At 38.0% G+C, this 26,185-nt stretch overlaps 1 protein-coding gene across 1 annotated transcript in view; it reads left to right on the top strand.

Moving 5' to 3' along the window:
* Positions 1 to 26,185, top strand: part of ITGA8 (integrin subunit alpha 8) — a gene marked incomplete in the record, with an annotated part of 110,963 nt that overhangs the window by 28,485 nt on the left and 56,293 nt on the right. Inside the window, 8 exon segments of the mRNA XM_072413422.1 lie at positions 3,153 to 3,276; positions 4,449 to 4,510; positions 8,518 to 8,563; positions 11,964 to 12,089; positions 17,318 to 17,362; positions 20,502 to 20,545; positions 21,696 to 21,752; positions 22,863 to 22,915. Coding sequence (XP_072269523.1) covers positions 3,153 to 3,276; positions 4,449 to 4,510; positions 8,518 to 8,563; positions 11,964 to 12,089; positions 17,318 to 17,362; positions 20,502 to 20,545; positions 21,696 to 21,752; positions 22,863 to 22,915 — 557 coding nt within the window.

Raw genomic sequence — 26,185 nt, 5'->3', positions numbered from 1 at the left:
CCATGTTGGTTGTTTCTTCCACCCCGTAATAGAGACCTCTAATGTGGCCGTAAAGAGAAAGGGGCATACAGTGGGTCTCCGCTCCGACTAATTTACTCCAACTAATTTTCATCTAAAGCATCTGAGCTCTGGAAAAATCTATGAAATCAGTGTAAAGATCCCAATAAAATATTTGGGTGGTTTAACTCTTTAGCATCTATTATGAATGTAAATATCCATAATGGGGGAATTATCCTTTTAAGTCTGCTAATGGTTTATTTATCTAATTTTTTAATGTACATGTCTTTGAACTTATATACAGATAATGTTCTATGTCTCTGTTCTACTCTTCTGGGTTAATTCCCTTCCTCTATTCCATGATAATAGTGCAAGTTTTGACTAATTACATCCACCGGGGACCAGTTAGTGTGGCCTTTGTGTGCTGTGGCAGCAAGTCATTTCCAAATAGAACTCTACAATTGTATGAGCTGCTCTGTCACTTTCCAGCTTGTTACAATGGGCCTGATTTATTAAAACTCTCCAAGACTGGAGAAGATAGACTATTGTGGGAGAAGCTGGGTGATCTAGCAAACCTGGAATGAATTTCCTAAACGTAATTTGCTATAGTTTACAAATATTCTGAATCCTGGACCGGATTTTTCCGGATCACCAAGGTTCTCCCAATGATAGCCTATCTTCTTCAGTCTTGGGGAACTTTATTAAATCAGACCCATTATTTTGTAACATTGTCACGGTGTAATTTGAATAATAGGTCAATAAAAACATTTTCAGCATTTATAAAACGTCCTTTCCTTGTTAGATAAATCCTGGTTTTAGCATTTGCTTGTCCTCCAAGGTTTTACTCTGGGAGCCTTGGTGCCGTATGTGTGAGGAGGAGAGGAAAACATTCATTGCAAAACATTTGCTGCAGGTTAATTTTCATGGTGAATATGTTTGAAATGAATGAATAGATAAGCTAGGAAAGAAGCTAGGATGTGATATATCCTGACAACAATATACTTTTTCCTATTAACTTTTTCTAATTGGACCTTTTTTTATTTAAAAGATTTGTTATTAGTCGTGATTAAATTTGCACAATTTTATAAAAAATGAAAGTAATTTCACATGGCTTGGTGTTTGGTGATGTGTTTGATTAGTATCGAGGTGTTAGTCATGAGGCCCATGTGTTTAGGATTCGGCACGTGGACAGGGAAAAATGCATCAGAGTATGGAGGCAGGGGTCTACGGTGAAGCACTGGATAGTTGCATGACTCCATGTTTGTGTTTGATGTTTGTGTAACTGCAACTATATTACAATATGTTTGAAGGAAAAATCAATTTTTAGTGTAGTTTGCTTGCATATTAAGACTCCTTTCATTTCTGTGGTGGAAAACTCTGTCGTTGGCTGTCTCTGGGTGCAAAGCAAACTGCTCCTGTGCACCTTGGATTTGCATGGGATTGTGACTTCAGCTGTGACTGCAATAGGGTTCTCCTAAAAGCAATCCCTTGGCAAAAAGCGACTTGCTTTCTGAAACCTGCAGCCGTGTGCACACAATGGTTCCCAACTGGTCTCATTCTGCTAGAATGGGAGTAGTTGGGATCACAATTGGGCTCTACATCAGGGACAAATGTCCCTGATGAGATTTCCCAATTTTCCCATCCTGTACAGCTGCAGCACCCGCAGCCCAATCCTCCTACTCCAACCTGTTCTGTCCCTTCCCCTGTCGCCCATGCTGCTACTGAATCTTTAGCATGTGTTGTCTGATGGCATACAGCGATCGAAAGTCTGGGGGCCCTACCCTAGCACACCTCAAGGGCCATCCCCTAGCACACCTCAAGGGCCATCCCCATGATATAATGTGTCCAGGTCATTGGCACTGGTAAAATTATTTGACACCAACGCAATTCCTATCAAAAGTGTGTGTTAGGATTTGGGTATCTGACCATCACACTCTAAAACTAGGTAAATATAATATATGAGCTGCTTTTGAGCTGCTTTGATTTGCATTTGAATTTCAGGATATTTCTAATTTTAATCTAGCTATTATTTAATTGAATTAAGATGATGCTTTGAGTTGTGTTATGCTGTCTGTAAACTAATTAGTAAAAAATATAGTAATATAGTTATATAGTTATAAATTAGTAAAAAAAAAAACAAAAGCAAATCCTGTTTGCATGATATCTTTAATTTCAAGAAGTTGGTATTTCACCTTTTTTTAATTTTCACAATTATTTAACATGGCTGATTACCTGGAGAGAAATCTTGACCTGTTGTGGATAGTTGAGGTTTCCATACACTGAAATGATTGTTTTGGAAGATCTAATCAGTCATGTACATTAATGTAATTAATTCTCCCCAGTTTGCAATCAGGTGATTCTGGGATACCATGACTTGTATTTGAGTTGCTGAAGGATCGGAGCAGTATACCTGAATAATGGAGAATGACATTGACGTCAATATCTGTAAATTGGGATTGTAGGAGAGGTGCCATCTCTGCGGGAGTTCTCCCTTGTGATATTTCGATGGTGTTTGTTCTGCTAGAAAACAGACCTGTTTACCATCTCGAGCAGCGCAGGGTGAATTGAATGTGACAGCTGCACATAGTTATAGGTTTGGATATTTTCAAACTGTTATGTTTTCAGAAACATTTTATCATTTTGCTGTCTTAACCTCACTGATGGAAATGGTTTGAAAGCGATTCATTATGTCCAGACAGGAAAAAGCACCTGAGCTGTTTACAAGTCAGTACAATTGTAAATATTATGGTGAGAGCCCAAGAACTAAATAAAAGGTCCTCCACAAAAATACTGTACTGGATTGGTCCTTATAGTGTGTTTTTTTTTTGGTTTTAAAGAGAAAGACGTGGATCATTATTGGTGAGACCTTGCTTGACTTTAATTTTCCTGGAACAAGGTGTGAGCGTAATATATGGAAACGTAATAGGGTGTAATTATAGTCATAGAATGCCATGCAACTGTTTTAGGAACCAAAGAGGGTCCCGCTGAAAGGAGGTTTCCATAAATTTGGGAACATCTTTATCATGCCTACTAGAAAACATTAATTCTTTGAGTTTGACATTTAGTATTACCAGTACATCAACTTTTCATACCGTTGTTCTGTATACGACTAAGACTTGGAAGTTTCCATATAACAGCTGTCTTCCCATCTCTAGGCATGTGCACCTTTGTACCACTGGAGAAGCGTAAAAGAAACCAGTGAACGGGATCCGGTGGGAACTTGCTACATTGCAATTCAGAATTTCAGCTCATATGCAGAATACTCTCCGTGTCGCAATCGTAAGTCCTGGAACATAACATTAAAATGTATACAAACCCTAAACATGAGCTGCTCCTTTTTGGTCTGGTAATGCTGTGGATATTCCTCCTAATGATTGAGTTCAGGTGTTTCAAATGACAGATCATGTTAATGCTACAAGGTACAAAGGCTCTGCGGGCATCCAACCATGGTAACAGTTTGGAGAATGCCCTTTACTTTTCCGCTAAACTGTGCCTCTCAGTACAAAGTCATATAGACATGGATGGATGATTGGATGTAGAGAAAGTCAAATAGCCTACACGGAGCCTTGACCTCAACCCTACTGAGTGCTCTGTGTTACCCTTGCAAGGAATTAGAATGTTAACTGTGGGCCAGGCCTTCTCATCAAACATCGGAACCTGTCCTTACTTTTTGAGTTGAACACATGGTCACAGACACACTCCAAGATCTTCTCAAATCTCAAAAAATTGGAAGCTGTTATAGCCACGCTGGAGAGCCAGATAGAAAAAGCCATGACTTTGGAGTGGGATGTCCATCAAGCATATATAGGTGTGATGAACAAGGTGCTCAAAAGCAAAAAGACTATGGATATCCAGGGCATCATCAGATACAGTTGGCATGAAACATTTCCAGCATGATCCATTATGATATCCACAGGTCTGGATTAAAAAATTAATAAAGACTCTTCCAATGGCTCAAAAATCATTCAAATACAGACAGTTGCTTCAATACTTACCACTCAGCTGACTGTCTGTGCTCACCCTACAGTTAATATCCTCCATATCAGGCTATAATAAAATCATCCAGGGTCTACAATGCATACAATCCAAGGAATTTGTTGTGTATTGCAGAGGGAATTTCCTGTAGGAATTCCAGTGGGATCTAATGATTATTTACAAAGGATTACTAGCTAGAACATAAAGTCACTACTCCAATAATGCAGCTGATATTTTGCCTTGTTATCCAATAGATGTTACATTTCAACATTTAAAAATATTGACAAGGGTAATACTATACAATGTGTTCCTGTTGAGGGATTTCAAAGGTGTCCCCAACAGGCACACTGACAAGAAGAACCAACTGCCTGGCCTATGCAAACATTTTAGAAAAGTTTGCCATGTTACAGTTTTTAATAAACAGATTTGCAGATATGTTTTTGCAGTGGAAGCTCAAAATATCTCCTTTCTTTTAGGCAATGCTGATCCTGCAGGACAAGGTTACTGCCAAGCGGGTTTTAGCCTGGACTTTTACAAGGTAATATTGTTACCCATCTATTGGGGTTTTAAAGAACTCAAAATATTAGTAATTCATTTAAATTCATATCAATACAGTATGCATTGGACAAATAGGTCAGAGTTGTTTGTAAGTGTCCAGTGTACTACAGTAAACCAAACTTTAAAGTAGACCTGTTCTTTGCCAAGGTTTATTTTGGTCATCATTGTGATCAATGTTTCTGTGTCGGTCACAACTAACCTAGAGGAGATTTACTTTATTCAGAAATTATTGGGTGTCAATGAAACACACACACAAGATAGCTATACTTTATAGTCCGAATTATGAGCTCCTTTTAAGAACAGCTGACATGAGTATGGACTTTGTACAGCGCTTCATAATATGTTGGTGCTATATAAATACTGTATATTAATAATAATAATAATAATAATAATAAACAAAGTCTACGCACACTTTCCACTTAGTAGTTACGATCTAAAGAGCTTATTCTTTACAATTGTTAATTTTCTGCACATTTTCAGTACTGCCAATATACAACATGTGGTAATGTGTACTCTTTTATCTGCCAGTGCTACAATACATTACATGGAATAAAACTGACATATAGCTGCTAGGGAAAATGAAGGCTGTCCGCCTTATTTTAGGTCTGCAGAAATCCTCAGGTGGACTTTCCTGGAAAAATAATTATACTTGACAACAAATATGTGTAGAGCTTCTTGTAAGAGGGATTGTGTAGTAGTGAAAGCAGAATTATTGTAATTGTTCTAATTGCCTAAAATTGTTTAATAAGGAACTGCAGTAAGCAATGATGGTATATAAAATACAGTAGGCTATATATTGAACAGCCAGATAGAATCTATCTGTCCAGCAGGGATTTTTGCACTTTATAGATCAATGCTGCTCTCTATATTGTCTGATCTGGGTGTAACCTGCACTTCACTGTCTTGGCCAACCCGATAACCAAGGTCCATGACCAGCAATATGACAGAATTGGCTATTATTTTAGCAAAGCTATCATCTCTACAAATTTTCTTAATGAACAAAACATTTTTATTTTGGAGTATAAGGCAGGTCGTAAAAGGTACATTCTCCTGTTCTGACCACTTAACAATTAGTTTAAACCCTAAAGCTTTGACCCCTAAACCATGTAACCCTTTACTTGACCATGGAACTTTAAAATATCACCTTATATACTGCCTCAATACCACTGGTGCCTGGACCTCGTCATAAAGCATGCTGCTGCCTAATCAAGACTTGAAGATTCTGGTCCATATATAGCAACATAGACAAAAGGAACATCTTTATGAACTGCAAGCAAGCAACTCACATACAAGCAAGGGCAAAAACTAAGGCACACAAAGCACGGTTAGATTGGGACAATGCTGGACTGCTGTAGTCAGAGCATCATGGATCTCATGTTTGGGAGCTGCACATTCTATGGCATTGTCTTCACTTCTCTTTTTAGCTAAACCATTTCGTCCATTGGAAATACCTTTCTCTTGCCATTGTTAAGTCCATTCGGCTTGCATTGCCGATAGCTGTGGAATAGATAAACATTTACAAACTAGCTGATAAAGTTAAACAATTTCTGAAAATCCTTGAGCTTCTAAAATGGAACAAAGTTTTTTTTTATCAGTTGCGGCCAATGTTTTCATGCTCGGCAGCTGCCGGTGACACTGAAATTTCTCAGCTGCAACATCCTTTGGCACTGCTCTGAAAATATTTAACTCAATGACAGAACAAGCAGAACATTAACAGCGGTTATCTACAACATATTTATATTACATGTCACCAGTAATATATAGCTTTTTCTAGTTTCTTGAGCTTGTGCAACATAGATTCCTTCAATGTGCCAAATGGGGCTTAAGAATGATCCCGATGGCTTGGCTTGGGTTATTTTTTAATATCTCCATGTTTTAGTCTTTTTGATGGATTGAAGTGTAATTAAATGTGATTTATCCACAAGGATCTTAAACTAATACACTTTTAGGCTCCAGAGCAGTCTTAGCTAGAAAAGAAGCTTCAGTAAATTATTCCCAAAGGTATTGCAAACTTTTAAGATAAGGAATGTAAACTAAGCGTCCATTTGCGTAATGCTCAAATGTTAACATGTTTTATGCTGCACATTAATGTGGGTTGCATTGGGGCAGCCCATTCATATGAGCTGCCCAAAGCAAAACAGTGGCCGAAAAATCAGTCGTGCAATGCATTTACTTTGAAGTGGCAGCGATAGGTCCTGGTGCCATTTATAATGAATAACACAACATTGACTAAATGCATAAATTGTGTGTTACAGTGTGCTGCAGAAGATCTGAAGCTCTAAGTAAAGGAATACATAGTAGTTCTGCCATGATGATCCTTATGCTAAATCCACAGGGACCATCTTTCCAGCATTTAAACTCCCATGTTTGAACTTTCCATTCATTCCAATAGGACAGTCGGACACCAGAGCATTTTCTTGATGAGCTGTAAAGAAAACACATCCTACAGCGTTTGGAAAGTGTTACACAAACAAATGTTTGAAAATGCCTATAAATGTTCATAAATGCTCCAAATGCACCCTTGGAATAAATTAGGTCTTTATAGGCATTTTCTATAATTCCATCCCTTCTCTGCCGAATACCTTGGTGTGAACACCTTTATAAATAAAAAAAAATGCTGTCTGGGCATTTGTAAGTCTAAAAATAAAGTCAGTGTAACTTTATTCAGGCAGGGTTTTGGGTTGGCAATTGTCTCCAAGCTGCACTTTTCTATTGTCATCCTCACATGTGGCCCTGTTGAGTTCTACATATTCAAGTCATGGTCCACTCAAATAAAAGTTAAATAACAAAAAATAGTATTTTATGTAGCCTGGTTTATGGCTTATGAACAAATGAGAGTGATTCGGATAGATTCCATGAACACATTTCAGGGTGTCTGGTCCCTTTGGTTGAATCAGTACATGCCATTGGACCTGGATTGCTTACTTCTCTCCAGAGATCCAGGTGTTTTTTAATTGGGTTTTCCAACCTCCACACCCTTCCCCTCCCACTCCAACCATTTCTCTCTCCGTCATTTGCCCTTTTTAAACTCTCTCTAGTCATTTTCCTTTCACTAGCCTTCCCTTTTTCTACTTCTCACTTTTATTATTAGTATTATTATTATTAATATTATTACCCAGTATTTATATAGCACCAAAATAATACACAGCGCAAGACTGTAGCTTTCCCTCAAAGGGGCTCACAATCTAATTTCCCTAACTCAGTCATATGTTAATGTCTTTGTATGTATGTTAATCTTTAATACAGTCTAAGGTCAATTTGGGGGGAAAGGCAATTAAACTAACTGCATGTTTTTGGAATGTGAGAGGAAACCCACACAAACACAGGGGGAACCTGCAAACTCCATGCAGATAATATGTGTGCTAACCTTTGATCCACCATGCTGCCTTTTATTCTCGTTAGCCTGTTATGGACATTTTGTATGCTTTTTGTTGCTATTATGTCTAGTGTTGAACTTTTTGGCCACCTCATTCTGTCAGGGTCATAAGCCAATGTAACTCCATAGTTTGCAATGTTAATATCCCCAAAATCTCCAATCTCTGTCTTTTTAATACATCCCATATGTATTTCTAGCAGGTATGTTACTCAGTTCTACCAAGTGTTATAGTCTCTTGTCCTTGCTGTATATTTAGTTGAACCTTCTTGTCTTGTTGCCTATTTTCATTTAAAAAAAAAATATATATATTTATATAAATACAAAAATCAAAGCCAAATATTTGCAATATATAATTATTTACCAAACTAATTGTCTTTCATTGAAATGTTCAATCTTCTTTGTGTGGCTTAAACCTGGGAAAAATCTGATTGTCTTTGTTCTGGTTGCACAGCCGTTGTAGCATCTTGGATCTGACATAAAACAGTAGCATAATATTGTCAGCCGTCTCTTCTGTCCTGAAACTCTAATACTGTCAGGAACACTTTGGTTTGGAACTCTCAGACAGTTTACACATGTAAAGTATTAATGGATGTGATTTGTCTTCTCTCTAGAATGGGGACCTCGCTCTCGGAGGACCTGGCAGCTTTTACTGGCAAGGTAAGATTGATGCCGCCGGATCCAGGACAACATTGATCACACTTGTTACTTCAAGCGACATTCATTCTTGCCGCCATTCTCACATATTTCTGAATGTCATGTCTTGTATATTCCTGCTGTCTAGTTTTTTGCCATTCCTAGGAGGTGAAATCATATCTGGATTTTGGAAGAAGTGCCGTAATGTTATAAAATGATATTTTCACACGGTTCTTGTTACTATGTATTCATAAAACACTCTTAAAAAAATTCTGTTACAATAATAACCAGACAGGCAGAAGACAGAGCATTTCACGTAGAGTAAAATCTCTTTAAGACAGTCTTTTGTATACAGAAATCTATTTGGCCTGTTTTATTTCAGCTGTTTGTTGGGTTGGTTGGCCTGTTCTGCAGAATGTGACGGAAAGCACATTTTAATAGATACAGCGTATGTTTAAATTATGATCACAAGAGACACATTTATTCTTTGGGATGGAAGGATTGCGAGCAGGAATTATAATCTTTAAAGTATTATCATTAATGGAAGCTTGTGATGAGAAAAATATGGGAGTTGTGGCTGATCTCCTTCTGAAAATGCTGGTTTACTGGCGGTCATACCAACTTTTTGGCTTTGTTAGTCACCGACCTGGAACTTGTATACAGAATAGGGGATTTGAAATAACAAATTTATATAATGCATCTCAATGTCCTGGATGTGGTGGTTTCATACTAAGAACCCCTGGAATCCTTGGAAACCACATTGAAGTTCTTCTCTATTAACCTAAGCTCTCCTGTGTCCAGCTATGTAGGTGCTAACCGTTACAATTATTAGTATTTGGAGGTTGGGGGTTTAGTGCTTTGATATCTAAAGGGTCGAAGCTTTACCCTATCCTCCACTTTTTCTTACCTTGTAAAGCAAGATATATGTGCTGCCAATAACTAATTAGACCTGGCCATCATACATACACATATATAGATATGGAGGAATATTAGTCTAGCCCTGCAGATCTTCCTGCATCAGTCAGTCAGTCATTTCAGTAACATGGACAGCCTGTAGAATGTGGCCATGTTATGCAGGTTGGCTTTCAAAGAAGGACCCGGAGAAAGACTCCATAAAAGAGACAGAGAAAGAGAGAGACAGGCAGACAGAGAGAGAAAGAAAGAGATAGACAAAGAGAGACAGGCAGACAGAGAAAGAGACAGACAAAGAGAGACAGACAGAGAAAGAGAGAGATACAGGGAGAGAGAGAGAGAGACAGAGAGAGATACGGAGAGAGAGAGAGAGAGACAGAGACAGAGAGAGAAAGAAAGAGATAGACAAAGAGAGACAGACAGAAAGAAAGAGATAGACAAAGAGAGACAGACAGAGAAAGAGACAGACAAAGAGAGACAGATAGATAAAGAGACAGACAGAGAAAGAAAGAAACAGACAGAGAGAAAGTGACAAAGGGAAACAGACAGAGAGACAGACAAAGAGAGACATCCAGACAAATAGAGAGACAGGGAAACAGACAAAGAGAGGAGAAAAGGAAAAAAGAAAAAGAAGGGAAAAGGGAAAAAGAAAGTTTTCGTTCAGTAAATATGGCATTTAGGTTAATTTTTTTTAATGTAAGCAATCAGCTTAACGAGGGAGGGATAAGGGTGAGATCAACTTCAAAATTTATCATTACAATATTAAAGGCTAAGCTAAGTTTTATGTTTCTTTATTCCAGCAAACACCTTCATTATAATCAAGCATTCTATTGCCGGGATCATATCACATATCATCTAAAAAACAAATTAAAGAGCGTTTAGTCAGCAGATTTGCATGTTTGTGAACCCTAGAACCCATCACTCTATATTTTAGATATAAAGTTGATTGTAATTGTAGGTAACAGTTTGAATTATAACTTTAGGATGTTTGCCATCTCATTCCTGTGCCAAAATGACTTACTAAAAGAAAATCAGTTTGATGATGTCCTTCATTAACAATATGTTATTACTTCCACCTGTAGGCTACAATCATGTAGGAGACTCATGTTCTCAGTGAAACTCTCGGCAGGTCTGCTAACTTCGATTGGGGATTTTTCTTTGGCTTTTTTTAGCGGTTTATAGATTTCCGGTCATAAAAAGAAAACAGATGTGTGGTATATAATGGGCTTCCTTTTAAACAGGTCAGATTAGATAATTGGCTGAACTGTGAGAGAAATTAAAGGAATAAAAGTGAATGTAAGAAACCTAAGGATGTGCCGAAACTGATTACAGTATTAACTTTAAACGTGGTATATTAAAAAGTACTCTACATCCAGGATTTGGGGTTATACTGGAACTCCAGGCAAAATCATAGTCAATTGATCTAGGTTCCATGTCCCATGTATATATTGTGCCTTCTCCTAGCTTCAGGGCTTAGCTATAGGTACAAAGGTCAACAGCAACCCCCCATGGAACTCAAGGAGATGCTACTGATGGGTGATGATGGCTTAACATGTTTTTCGTCCTCACTTGGATTGAGATTGAACTTTGTTAGACTAGCGGCACAAAAATAAGGTAATTTTTGGTTTTCAGTGGCAGCATTGTGCAAAGTAACCAGTTGGTTCCTGTGGAGGAGATTAGTGAAAGTCACTATTTGGGTACATTATTTGTATGACATGTCATTATTTTATTGGCTACACAACTGGATTGAAGTGTTGCATTTGTTTGGAACTATGCTTGAAACCTCAGAAAGCTCTTGGACACATAGGCTTTGCAAGATATTTTTGTTATCCAAAAGCAGCTTAAGACTATTTTGCTTTTTTTTTTGAGGCTCATTTAGATCTTTGCGTAATGCGCATAACATGAGTTGCTGTCTTGTGGTGCCGTTCATTTTTAACAGCATCCCAAAGGCAACATACTTGTGTTACAGTGCAATGCTGAGCACTGAATTTGGGCTATGTTTAGACATGTGGTGATGTTACCACTTCTTCACACTCCACTCCAGTACCACACACTTCTGCCCATTGTAAAATGTTGAAACGTTGGTGGAACTAGCACAGTGGTGAGGGCGACCGAGGAGCTGGCCTAGCCTCTAGGAGCTGCACGGGAACTTCTGGTTCCTCCACCAATCTGAACATCCTTATTCCTTCCAAAGAACTGATAAGCCTGGGCTTATAAAATAGCATACTCCACTATGAATAAATATAACAGTTCAAGCTGGGACATCTATTTTCCAAGCGGCTGGTCTGCCCTGAACTTTACCCAAGCTAGCTTCAAACAGGCTTATACAGCTGTGACCGGGGAAAGTTAGCAGACAGTGCCGAGACTTTGGCCTACACCCAGGCTTGCATGCCTCTAGGTAACAAACCTGGTCTTTGCAGCAGGATGTTATTTATTTGTATTATGTATTAATTTGTGTAAAACATAATAATTCTATTCAAAGTTTCTTGAAACAATTATCTTTTGATTTCAGGACAGGTCTTCAGTGTCAGCATTGCGGAAATCATAAAGGGCTATTCCTTCAGGCAGATTGTACGGGAAGTGGCTGGAGAGAGAAGAACCAAAGTGGCTGATTCAGCCTACGATGACAGCTATTTAGGTAAGACTGCAAAGTTTAATAAAATTTATATGTATCCAATAATGAAATGTGATTTATTACAGCTTGCCAGATGTGGATTCATTCTCTACACTTTTTGTCCGAGGGTGACAATGGTCACTTGGTGTACTGAATCTATGGAGCAGCAAAGTTATTGCCCAAGGATAGGAAGTGTGTCAGCTTGATTTAGACGTACTTTATGTTAAAATCAATGACAGTTGACATGGTGGGCTGTCCATTGAAAGTTTGCTATGGGGTGCCATGATCTGTATTTATACCCATGATGGCCATGAACAGTGTAAAGTCTATTTCAGAGATTAAGTTGCGTCAAAAGTTCATTTCACCCAAATAATATCTAATTTTAATTATGATAATAATAATAATAATAATATGGTTAAGCTGAAACTGTTTTTTTTTCATTATCTCAAGGACTCAATACCTAAATCTTGGTTACCTAAATGATCTCACTGCTGGATTTTTCATTATTTTCCTAAAGCAAAGTAAAGCTACGTACACACGTCCAATGATTCTCGCCAGATAATCAGCCTGATAGTATCAGACGAGAATCTGGCGTATATACAGCGCCCGTCGTCCATCCTAGCGACTGTTCTGGCGGAATGCAAGGGAAGGGGGAGAGCGCGCAGCGTGGTGCCGCTTCGTCTTTCTCACCCTCCCCTCTGCTTAGAGCAAAATGGTGCTGTATGTACAGCACTCGTTCATGCATCGTGTACTCCTTAGTTGTTGGAAAGGATCGTGAAGGATCCTTTCCAATGACTATAGTTGCACGTGTGTATGTGGCTTAAGGTTCCTCAGACAGATAGACATGAGCAATGGTAGAAAAATGTTGCCAGTGAAGTCTTTGTGTGATAAGCAAATAAAGGATTATCTGATTGTTCATTATATTATTTGAATAATTGCAGATTTTCCAAAGAAATTTAGGCTGTTCACTTACCAAGGTGAATTATAACCTTGCAGAATATATTTTGTTCAGTTCAAATGTGACGAACATTCACTTTGTAAAGAAAACCCAATCCCAATACCAAATACCCAATTGCATACAAGGATATCTGAAAAATAGATTACTGGCCTATGATTGGATGGTTGAAGTCAGAAGAGCTTCATCTCATTTACTAAGCTAAGTAAGGCGATAATTCACCTTTGTTAACAACTTGAATTTCTTTTTGTAAACCTCCTCCAATATCTTAGGCTATACAGTAAATAGGATGTGATGAGTAGATATTGCTTATCTTCTTACATTTCAATCATAAACTGTTTTGTGAGTTACATAAAACAGGTTAGAAGCTCTGCTTGAGAAAACGTGGAATTTTCCTGCAGGACAGAAAAAAGTGAACTGAGGACGGTGAGACGCCTCAGTCCATAGAATACATCACAGCAGTTGCTGCAACGTGTTGTATAAACAGGATACAGTCCATTGAGATATGCCCTTCCTCAGGGGGTTGTCCTCATCTCAACAATATGCTTTATTTATATAGGGGGAGATAGTTCCATGTCCCAGATAATCTCTTGCAGAGAAGCATCTGACTGTTTATTAACATAGAAAATATACAAATGATAATTGCATTTAGCAAAAGAAAATGAATACTTTTGTCTCTGAAGGGTTGAGCCTTTGATGGACAAATATTTTTTAATCTTACAAGATTTTTAATGGGTTTAAATTATTTTGTTCTACAGCTCTGTGTGCTGTGGTTCCTACTAACTGGGGGAAACACAAGTTTCTGCATTTGGTACATAGATTTGCCTTGGCTGAGGAGCTTGATTGGTTAAAATCAAACAATTTTAACTATTGGATAAATATGTTTTGGGCTTTGAAAGATCTTTGAAGTTCTATGGTTTGTTTTTTTTGGAAAGCACCCACACCCGAAAATCCAGTCCCCATATGCATGCTATGGATAGCAGTCTCTTGCTTCTTTGAGGTCCGACACAGAGTTAGAGCTATCAAATCAACAAAGCTTGTGCTTGCTGCTGATTGGACAGAAGGCATGTAAGACCTCTGCAGAGATACCACTGAGGCTCTTCTGCCCTTGCCCACAGGTTTTGGCTTCCTTACAATTTAAACAAACTATAACGGTAGGTTTAGACATGCTTTGGGATTGAGCGATCCCATAGGGCTCCTGGTGACCAGTACCAAGCTAGTTGCTCTGCTACCACAGTGCTGGCCCTTAAAGAACCAGCGTCTGCACACTTACTGCCACCCCTATTCATTCTCTATAGGGCTGCCACGGGGAGAAGCTATATGTAGCGCCTCCCCCAAAGCAGCAGTTTACCGGCATGGGGAATCGGTAACTGCACCACAACCTTATGGCGAGTCTGAACATATGATAAGATTTTCTTTTGTTTGAATGCATCTAAAATGTATCAATTATACACTAAAAGTTCAACTTGACTTTAAAGCCCAATAGAACTTTGCCAGTTTTATTTCACCAAAATAATGAAGGTATATCAGAAATCTAACTAGTAGAGAATCCTACAGGTTCATGTGTTTTAAATGCCACTAATTTATTTTCCACCAGAGAATGTTTGGTGAATGTTAGATTCACTTCTGTTAGATTCACTTATAAATAGTCTCCTTAGTGCCTTGCCAATATGTTTACATGGTCCCATTGCTGCAATCAGGAGTTACAAGTCCTCATTGGCCATTATATCTAACAAGAACATTTTGCTGAGGATCACACAGGATGGAGGTTCATTTGATATGTAAATAGCTGCTGTACCACTTGCTAGTGAGTCAAATTAAAACCTACGGCTTCCTAGTTTTCAGTCATGTTAGGTTTAAATCTTTAGGTTTTTGAACTGTTAGGACATATTGTGGGGCCGGCTGTGACATGGGCCATCCATGCTACACTGCAATATAACTAATTGGAAACAGACGCCATGGTGTAATTAGAGAAGAACTCCAATGCCTTAATCGGTCTGCACATTATCACAATTATAATATACAACTGCATAAAAGCCCTGGGAGCATGGGATCAGGTACAATCATATGTTACAAAATAAAAATTGGTTGGAGCAACTCCCAATGCACGGACAAGGCCAAAAGTCTTAAAAATAAAGCATATATATCATTTTTGTGTAGTGTGCTCAGACTTTCTGCAACAAGCTGCACAACACAGTAAAATCATTGAGTTAATAGAAAACAATTCAGTTATGGGTGACACAGATTGCTCCTTTGATAGCACTCGCTTGTTCACCATTAGGTTCCTCGCAGTTCTTTGCATGGATATTCTCTGATCACTCTGGATTCCCCTACTCTTCCAAAACCATTTACCTAGGACCAGAAACTGACCTTGGTACGTGTAGAAAGTAAGCTGCTAGGTTCAATAAAGATGCTTTAGCATGATATAATTTAGAGAAAAATAGGAAAAAAGTTAGTAAAAATGCACTACAACACATGTAAAAATGCAATGCAGCTTGGAGCATCCTATTTAATAAAGTGTAAATCAAGTTTCAAAAATATGCAAGGGGATTGACATTGTTAAAGCTGCACTTAAGCAGATATCAAATACAGAATTCAATGTATCTTTGTATTGATTAAAGGAAATATACTCAATAGATCAGCTATGTATTTATGTATAAGATATTTTCTTATTCACATTTTGTAACAAAGAAAAGTTACAATGTTCCTTTTTCACCAGTGATTTTAGTTATGTTGTCCTAATCACTATTTTTGTTATTGTAGGTATTGTATACACAGTGTTCTCCCTGGCCCCTTTTAGCTGGGCACACCACCCAGCACTTTTCAGTAACCACTTGGCTGTTTTTAGGTGGTTACTGATAAATTGGGTCACAATACAGGGGCCACCACCTGTCTTCAGCTTATTCCCACCCAGCTTAAAAAAATTTTAGAGACAATACTGATACGTGACAATCAATGGAATGTATATTGCACTACCAATGTGCTAATAGATATAAAAAAGCAATATATATTGTGGTGAATTATTTGTATATTATGCTATGTATAATATATTTATGAATCACAAAGTGTTTGAGCAGACCAGATCTGAAGCTTTTGCTGTACAAATGTTATATAAGGCTAGGGCATAAATTTATATTGTATTGATATATGCCCCAGTAATGCAAACAAAAGAAATTAAATGCCCCATGTTTTCCATGTCAACTAATAATCGACTTGCTTTTGTATTTGGGAAAAATTAAAAACTGCCCCTTTTTGGGTTCCCCCCTCAATGGTGATATGTTGTTTTCTTCTAGGGTCCCAATTAAAAAACAATAATGCCTAATTTTATGTACCTACAGCATGTTACTATCCTTCTCTCCATACATCCAGCTCTCTGAAGCTTCTTCCCTTCAGCCCCACTATTAATATTATTAATATTAATAATTATAATAATAAACAGGATTTATTTAGCGCCAACTTATTACGCAGCGCTGTACTGTAGGCACTGTGACCTCATTATGTAAAATGCAGGACCAGTAAGTCGAGATACCAAAACCTACCTACAACCTGGAGCATCACAAGGAAGAGGGGAGTATTGGGTGATAAGTTAGGTAAAAGTTCCTATTTATGGTCCCCAAGACCTAAACTAACATTTAACCCTTGCATTGAGTGTTTTGGAATCCTGCTGCAATTATTTATCGAATTCAGCCTTAAAGGTGAACTACATTTTATTTTAACTTTGGAGTGTTAGATAGAAATTACATTTGCTCTGGCGCTCTTCTTTATCTATTATTACTAGCAGTAAAATATAGGTTGTAAATATAAGTTCTAGCTCTTGCCCAAGAAACGATGGCAAGAATTAGACATTAGGGCCCATTTTTACACTTATGGTTTGATAGGAAAAACAAACGGTGCAAAAACATCAAGAAAATGTCTGTGCCTCTGTACCTTTGCTTTGTATCTATACATTGTGTGGATTTACCCCCATTGAAGCTTGATGCCTTTTCATGCTAGTCAACAGAAAATGAATGTTCTGTGGTTTTTATTGGCCCAGCATGCAAGCCCCACACAACCCAGAAGTACACCGCATGCATTTTTAGTAGCAGAAATGGGTGCTTTTTTAGTTATAGAACTGTCATGCTGTCCAATGCTACTCCATATAAGAAATATACAACCTGCATGGCTGAAGCTCACATTAATGTGAATCAAACGACCAGGCCATTATCTTCCTTGGCGCCATCAGTTTTCATGGGATGCTCTATAAACAAGCCTTGTCTTTGGGATTGATTGTCTCTCATGTTAATGTCTTTCTATACAGGATACTCGGTGGCTGTGGGAGAATTTAACGGTGATTCTGAACAAGGTAATGCACTAACATCAGACCACAAACCTGCGTGACTAATAATTCTTGTAATATTACCGTCATCGTGATGGCACTCATTCGGAGTACTCGCTGCTTAACTGCAAGCCTATTAAATATTAATATGTCAGTTATTATCAGTAGGATGACTAATATTGTATAGAAAAAGAGGCCATAGGCATCTTTGTGCATGTATATGATATATGGTCATCTCAAAGTGTATGTCAGGTTTTTTTTTCTAGTGTTGGACTCATTGGGAAAAAATTACAATTGCTTTTGGCACGATCAAACTAGCTACTTTGGGCCCACCAAAGGAGGAGAGATAGAAGGTCCACAAGAACACATAGCTTTCCTGGCACAACAGCATTTTTTTATAATGCAGCAGGGGCTAGCCACCCACCAGAGGACACAGAAAACTATGGGGGCATATGGTTGGAGCCCATTTGTTTTCCATTTGCACTGTGGATCAGTCCAATCCTGGCTTAATTGCTAATGAGCCCCGGTGGACTGCAACATTCTACCTTGAGCTTAGTAGTGATCTCAACCATTTTTGGGAACCATTTTTAGCATGCAGCTGTAACCTCCGACCCTGCAGTTGCTGCTTGAATATTAGCACCATGGCTGTAGCCAAAGCTGCATGTACATTTTATAGCCCACAATGTGGTTTGTCGGGTGGTTTTTCTATTAGCCACCTGGTTTCACATCAGGAGTCTTACTTCCTGTACTCCTGACCACAGTTTTACCAGTCAGGAAACAAGGAGAAAACTAAAGGGAACAAAATAATGACAATGGTTTTATCCGTCCTTATTGCTGTCATTTCTTGTCTGGTAAAACAGCAGAACAGGAAGTGATGGTAAATCACTTTATTCAGCTGAATAGTTAGTAAAAATGCTGCTTATGCCTGAATAACAGCCCCAACACTGAATGCAAGTGTCTTAACAAATACTTGCATCAATGGGTAAAGGAGGGGGTGTCAGCTTGGTTCTTTTAATGAGTGCTAATTACTAAAAGCTCTGGGTCTTTATTGTTACATAGTTAGGTAGAAAAAAAAAAGTTCATCAATTTCAATCACTAGGGAAATAAGCATATCCCAGATAAAAACCATATAGACTTAGTCGATCCAGAGGAAGGCAAAAAAAGCCTGGTATAATTTGTTTCAAATTCTTTCTTGATCCCGTGAAGCAATCGGATGTTCCCTGGATTAACAGTCTCTGTTATCTTTACTTTAAAACTTTATTACCGTGTTATATTTTGTGCCCCTAGAAAAGCATCCAGATTTTTCTTAAAGCCATCTATAGCACTCTGTTCTTTGGACTGTTCAAGCATTATGCACAATTGTAGAAGGAAACAAATGAGTATGTTAGCACAATGTCTGTCTGATTGCATATCTATATTTTGGGACTTTATTTTTGATTTAAGATCTACAAATTACCCATTATCCTTCCACTGCTCGCCTAGAAGAATAAATCTTTCAGCACTGTCCACCCAATATCCATAAAAGCTCATCCTTTGCTGTTTGGATAAATAACTCCAGTAGGCTCTAGGGTTGCTGGGTGCCCTTTGTAGGTCTACAGTGGCATTATGTCTTCCCCTGAGGACACAGCAAGGCACCTTCTGCACAAAATGCTAAGCTGGCTATTCTTTGCTTGGGGTCTCTGCTCCCTGCTGAAGCTTGTGAGGCCGCACATAAAGTAATGGCAAGAATTAGCCTAACAGGAACCAGCTGTGGGAAGGACCTGTCTGTACGCTCGAGCCGGCCTAGCTAGATGAAAGGCTTGACTACTGCCACTTCCACCATATAACAAGCTGTTCCTGAATGGGGGAATCACAATGATGGAGTGTGTTTTGGATATAAACTTCCGTTAGACCAGCTGCCCCTATGCGGTCTTGGCTCTGGGTTTGTCAGATCACAAGTCTAGCTCCTGCCATCCTGTGACGTTCCCGGTGCTGCTAACATAAGGAAACATGTAGGAGCTATTAGATAAATGAAGGATCGTACTTTTATCAGTAAATATATCTGTATATAGGTCTTTTCTTTCATTCTGTTCTTGAGACAGCTTGATATCAGCCTGGTTATAGTAATAACTGACAGATTTTATTTTTTTATACAGGGCAAGGTCATTGTGTGCACAGAGTTTTGCATATGTTGGCAAGCTGTCCTTCTAGTACTAAAGTATTGTTTGATACTATTAACATTCTGTGAAAAATAATCAAATATGACTTCCCCATGTACATTTGTAATTACATATTACATATACAAACAAATGGTCACATACTAACCCTTATTTAGTAGAGCATGTTCCCTTTGTAAAGGCATTTTTTAGTTTTGTGACTACCATCATCCATTATTACCCATTGACTCCCATTAAAAGCACCTTATTGCTTCTTCATATTGAATGAGCATGGTGACGGCAGCTGGCAGCTTTTGGAAGCCGCCTGGTAAGTTCCTGGAGACTATCTGTGCTATCTTAAGGGATCCAGACTTGACCAGCCATTATTTGTAGCATTCAAAGCTGCCGTATAGACAGCCTGATCATCTCCAAATAACCATGATTTACTTATATTATCGGCTAACAAAGTCGGTGCCTGGTGGAAAGATATATGTTGCCTTTATAGGCCTTTTATTAATATTATTATTAGTATTATTATTAATAATAGTATTATTATTATTAAACAGGATTTATCTAGCACTATCATATTACGCATCGCTGTACATTAAATAGGAATGCCTATATATCACCCTTAGTAATATATACAGAAAAAGACTAGAAAGTATGGTGATTATATATATATTTTGTGTTCTTACTGTGATATATATTTTTTTTTGTGTTGCAAAGTATATTTATACTAATTTCCTGCATTTTACCGTAAACCCACATACTGATGGTTATTCACTCAATGATTTGCTAAACATACCACCACCCCTGAGGAAGCCTAAAACAGGCGAAACCCGTTGGGTATATGGCTAATACGCTCATAGTTTTATATATATATATATATATATATATATATATATAGTATTATATATTAGCTAAAGCAAATAATGCTATATCCGTCTAAGTATGAGGGAATAAATCAAGAATGTTTATTATGTGTTTTTTACTTTCAGTAATTAACAATGTTTTTGTCATTCACTTGACAGAGTTGGTGGCTGGAGTACCGAAAGGCGATCAAAACTTTGGATATGTATGTATTCTTCTTACCAATAGTTTTCAGCAAATTATTTTCAGCCTGCATGTACATCATACTTGTTGTGAACTGGTTAATTTTGCATTGTCATGATTTTGAAGGGGGATATAGCAAGCGTCCTGTGTTTCAAACAGTCCACCCAAATGGTATATCAGAACTTTTTTGTACCCTTACATTAGCCCCCCACCCCATCCCACCACCAAACTTCAAGTAATAATTTATAGTTTATTCTAGGGATATAAATTGAACAGTAAAACCTATCTTACTCCCTGCACCTGCCCTCTCCTCCGCTGTCCAATGCCGGGTTTGTGGGTAGGACCTCTGTGTCATCCAGTAAACTTTTTTTTGGGATTGTCATGACCCAGGTTGGGTTCGTATACTCAGGAAAGACAGCAGTGGACCAAACTACCGGTAGTAATGAAGCCTTGCAGTGGGGTATATAGCCTCTGCAAGAATACAAAATACTTTTGCCCAAAGTTCTGTTTACTTTATAGATAAAGCATATGGCTAGCTCTTGGTTTCCTATATACTTTAGATCAAGGTTTTCTGACATTTTTAAAATGGGGGAACGCTTTGCAATAACTTTCAGATCTCCAGCGAACTCCTTCTATAATTATTATATACACAGCTCACAGTACATTAGTGTGGCGGTCAGTGGGAAGAATTCCCTTTACATTGCTGGCCATTGGGAAGAATGTCACCCTTACAGATAGCCAAAAAGATCATTGGTGTCATTGACCTGAGAGTCACAAATCGCTAATTTCACAAGGAACCCTTAGCAAACTGTGGAGCAACTCTGGTAGAGAAACACTGCCATAGATCCTTCTGTGAGCTCTCTCTGCCATACATCTTGACTGTCCACATTTGAGAGAATGAAAACCCCTCATTATGACCACAGCACGTTTCCAGACCCAGCAACTCCCAGATATACATGGTGGGTGCTTCGACTACTTAACATCAACCAACAAGTAAAGAATCACATAATTTGTGGACTTACCCCTTGATCACTTCTGTTTTATAGCTCACAGCTTTCTATATGTTACAAATATACAATGAAATATGACAGTATGTCCATCATCAGCTATTTATGTCAAATACATTGCCCAGCCAACATGTGTTTACAATATCACCTAATAAATATTTCCAGGTCTCCATCATTGACTCTGCTCAGATGATCTACATTTACAACTTCACAGGTGATCAGGTAATATTATAATGTATTATATGTGGGTATTCTTTGTGTTTATTAAAATTGCTTTTAATTAAATTAAAATAAGTTGTGTAAAGATTCATCACACGCCTGAATTACTTTTTTAAATAACCACGAGGGAAAAGTTTACCTTGTATAGTATATTATTATTTTTATTATTATTATTATTATTATTATTAATAATAAACAGGATTCATATAGCACCAACATATTACACAGCGCTGTACATTAAATAGGGGTTGCAAATGACAGACTAATACAGACAGTGATACAGGAGGAGAGGACCCTGCCCCGAAGAGCTTACAATCTAGTATAAATTTCAGAAGTGTACTTAGCCGTTTGCCCTTGATGGCCCGCAGAATTTTAGTATATATATATCTATGTACATGGCTTTATATATATATCTTTTTTGTCCAGCCGTTCTTAGTCTGGTTTCAGTTAAGCAATGAGCAGGTTCTAAATGCTTCATAAATCCAGATCAACTTTCAATAGAATTTGCCAATGTGTTCCACCATTGGTGGAGTCAGCCAGTAAGAGGAATGGTTCTGGATGACTGAACTAGTAAGTCTGCAAAGGACACAAATATTGCAGCAAAAGAAGCATTTTAAAATCTAACAAATCATAAACGTTATATATTTAAAATAAAAAAGTGAAGTTCTGCATTAAAGCTGGATCAGCAGAGCAGCCAGACAACAAAGCATTTGTAAAAAGGCAGCAACATCAGCTCCTGTACTTCTCTCATCATAGCATTATAACAATGCTAAAGGCAAAAAGTGCTCTAAAAAATCAATGAAAAATAACTCTATGTGGATTTCTTTTGTCAATATAAAACACATCTCATTGCTTTGTGTCAGACATTGCTAGAAGAATTAGCTTGACCCAATCACCTCTATTCTTTATACTGTTGAGTCTCCCGGTTTGGCCTTTGACATTGATGCGTGTTGAAGTTCAGCTCACTGTTTAAAGAGTTCAGCCAGATATTGGATATTTACAGATTCTTCCCCATTAACAAGCTTTTTGATGTCAGCATGCCAATACTTTCACAGTTATACAAAGTGGGCACGCAGGCATTGTTCAAACCTTTCAATGTGTTTCCTTCTCCAGATGGCTTCATACTTCGGATATACAGTTGCCGTGTCAGATGTAAACAGTGACGGGTATGTTAACACTATCCCCCAGTGTTTGGGTAATTCGTAATTACCACCATGAAGAATGGTGTTTTCACTAAATTCTGCCACTTCACTGCTTTTCTATTCAAGATTCCCCTTGGGGAGGAGAACGTTGCCTGAAATCTCTTTACATTACCTCAAAAATAAATATTCAGCTTAATGCTTATGATTTCATGCTATGCATTGTAATCTGATGTATGTTTTTAGTGTAAAATAAAAGTCAGCTGAGTGGGGGGAAAAAGAGAACTTGTAAAACAAGGATTAAAGGTGAACTCCAGGTAAAGTAGTCAGCAGAAAGCCAAAAAGTGGAAAAACTATGGTAATTTGTTATATTTCTAGATACCTACTAACTTTTGTATTTCCAACAAAAAGTACAAGAAAGATTTGGGGGATTTTGAGGTTTAATAAAAGGAAAATATAAGGCTTCGTACGCGCTTTTGCACTTCTTGAAGTGTAAGCACTTACTCATTTTATTCTGCAAAATGTACTTGCATCGCAGAAAAGCGAGCAGTTCATTTGAATGGGTTGCCTAACACACGGCAGTGCACCAAAAAAGGTGCTTGTAAATGTATGGTAATGGAGCATTTTGGTTCTCGGCAATGTGTGTTTGTGTTATTCAAAATAATGTCTTTGTATTACATCAATGAAAGTATCCCACATTACCTTGTGCTGTGTTCATATGCACAGAAACAGAACCCAGACTAATTTGCATTTTATTTTACTTTAATGTTATTGTTTTCTATGATTATATATTTACGACATGACAATGGATTCTTCGAGACTGCACAACAGAAGCTGATTGCTTTGCCCCCTGCACCACCATTTATCTCATTATTATTACACAGTATTTATATAGTGCCATCATATTACACAGCGCTGTACAAAGTCCATAGTCTTTTCACTAACTGTCCCTCAAAGGCGCTCCCAATCTAATGTCCCTATAGTCATATGTCATTAATGTAGTCTAAGGTAAATTTTGCGGGGAAGCCAATTCACTTAACTGCATTTTGGGGGGATGTTGGAGAAATATTGGAGTACCCGGGGAAAACCCATGCAAACTCCATGCAGATAGTGTCACTGGCCACCATGCTGCCCAAGAAACTTACAATGGAGCCATCCATTTAGTAATAATTTTGTTACCACTCTGCCCGAAGTGGAGTGAAGCACCCATTCCAGAATCCCCTTCAGCTGTGCACAGCCCCAGTTTATGTGCAAGGGAAGCCAAGAACGGTGTAAAATGTACAACTACAGGGATGTAGATGATGCTGCAGCTTGCTGAGCAGATGATTTGTAGGCAGAGTGGTAACAAATTCCTTTTTCAGGATTAGGACTTAAGAATAACTGGAAAACATGCTAAAAGGAGTCAAGACCCAACTAAAAATTAAAATAAAATGTTATTTCTTTTTCATTGTAAAAATAGAAGGAAATACGCACAAAACCCACTGTACACCTTTTAAATTGTATTCATGTAGATGAGGGAGCATACAGCTAAATATCCTCTTTTTTTTGTTTGGCGGACTGTGCAGGCAAAGTGAATCCATGATACTAAGTAGCAAGTGTATATTTAACCTGTACAGAAGGGCTCCATCATTGGCATGTGCCCAGGGCCGCATGTTTTGCACATGCAGCCCCAGTTATAGGGTTTCTGTAGGACTCCTAGACTCGTAATACTACCTTCCATAAACATTTGCTTCTACTCCAAATTGGTGGGGGTCTAGATGCATGAAAAATTCTACTCTTTGTTGACAACTATGCTACACATGGCATACACCGATCAGAATTCACTCTGACTCTGTGCAGAGAGTACAAACACATTGCATTGACAGATTTGGCGACCTGTAGCCCCATTTGCGTCCCTTCACCTGGGAAACTTTTATTTTTAGAACAGAAATTATTATCACTTGTAGTGTATCATTTCTTTTCCATCGTACAAATGCTTAAACATATGTGTGTGTATACATTTAGTGGTATTTATCATTTTTATGGCTGAATAGTAGATGATTTGTTGGCTGTAGGAAGCCATTTATCATAATTCAATACTGTATTGGAAAGGGTAAACATTTACACAGTGCATATGTTTCTGTCACATCATATACACATTCCCCCTCATAACGAATGGATTTTTATGATCTCTGTCACAAATACTCGTCGTGTCGAATTCCATCTATTCAGAGAGCCGCTTGTGCAGTCAGGGAGGTTAATGTCCTTTGTAGTTTATGCTTATTCACATACTCTGAAAAATTGTGTATTTATGTGGTTTATTTAGATATAATTATATGAGCATAACATGACATTTTTATCCAGAAAACAATTTTAAGAACCATTTATTAAAATACAGAGCGGGAACTTTGAGCCAATGGTGTAAATGTAAGAAGAAATTGTCAAATAGGTTGCCCCCATATTTCTTAAGCCATTGGGCATCATGTGCAGAGGTCTAGTTGCTTATCCACCATAGCAGAGCAGCCAGGGCCCCATTACTATTTGTTCTTCTGGACCAACTACTACGGACCTCTCTCCAACCCTAGTCAGCTGGTTTGATTTATCTAGACTGAAGGCATGAAGCCTGGAAAAGACAAGTCTTGAAAAGATTACCTAAAATCCTGAAATAAATAGAACATTAGGGAGTAGTAGTAGAGAGAAGAACCTTTGCTTACTCATTAGTTCAGTTCTAAATATTCAGATCCAACACGTTCACTAGTAAAATGCCTAATGAGAACGCAACGGACAGAGTAGCAGTCTGGAGCCAAAACTCACATCCCCTCCTGAGGACCTAACAAGCAGTAGCCATATTTGCTTCAAACTTGGGGAGGAGCATGGTCTTATTCCTTCACTAGTGGCAAGATTACCAGTACCACATCCAGAGGCTCAAGGTGGACCATCCTTGCTTGCCAGACCACCATTGGTTCATTCCTGTCTCAGAAGTATGCAATCTAGACAATCTAGAGCCAACATTTTTGGGCAAAGTTCCTTAAGGTCCTTTGGTCTTTTTTACCATAGCAGATGGTCCTTTGGGTCAATTTTCCATTAAACTGCTTATTTTTTCACCTGTCTTTCAGTATTTTTAGCTGCTTTAATTGGTAAAAAACCAAGCTCTGAATAAAAGTAAAGTCTGGTGAAATTAAATGGAAATTTTTACCAGCAGCTTTGTAAAAACTCCCCTTTAAATTGGTCCTGTACAGAAAAAATAGCAAAAAATGGGATGGATTATGGTATCGTCTCAACAATCGTGCCATATTGTAAAATGCAAGTCTTCCTTTC

Source organism: Pyxicephalus adspersus, chromosome 5 (genome assembly GCF_032062135.1).
Source record: "Pyxicephalus adspersus chromosome 5, UCB_Pads_2.0, whole genome shotgun sequence".
Classification (NCBI taxonomy): Eukaryota; Metazoa; Chordata; class Amphibia; order Anura; family Pyxicephalidae; genus Pyxicephalus; species Pyxicephalus adspersus.
The sequence above is the reverse complement of the archived record's forward strand: the minus strand, read 5'-3'. Positions and strand labels throughout refer to the sequence as shown.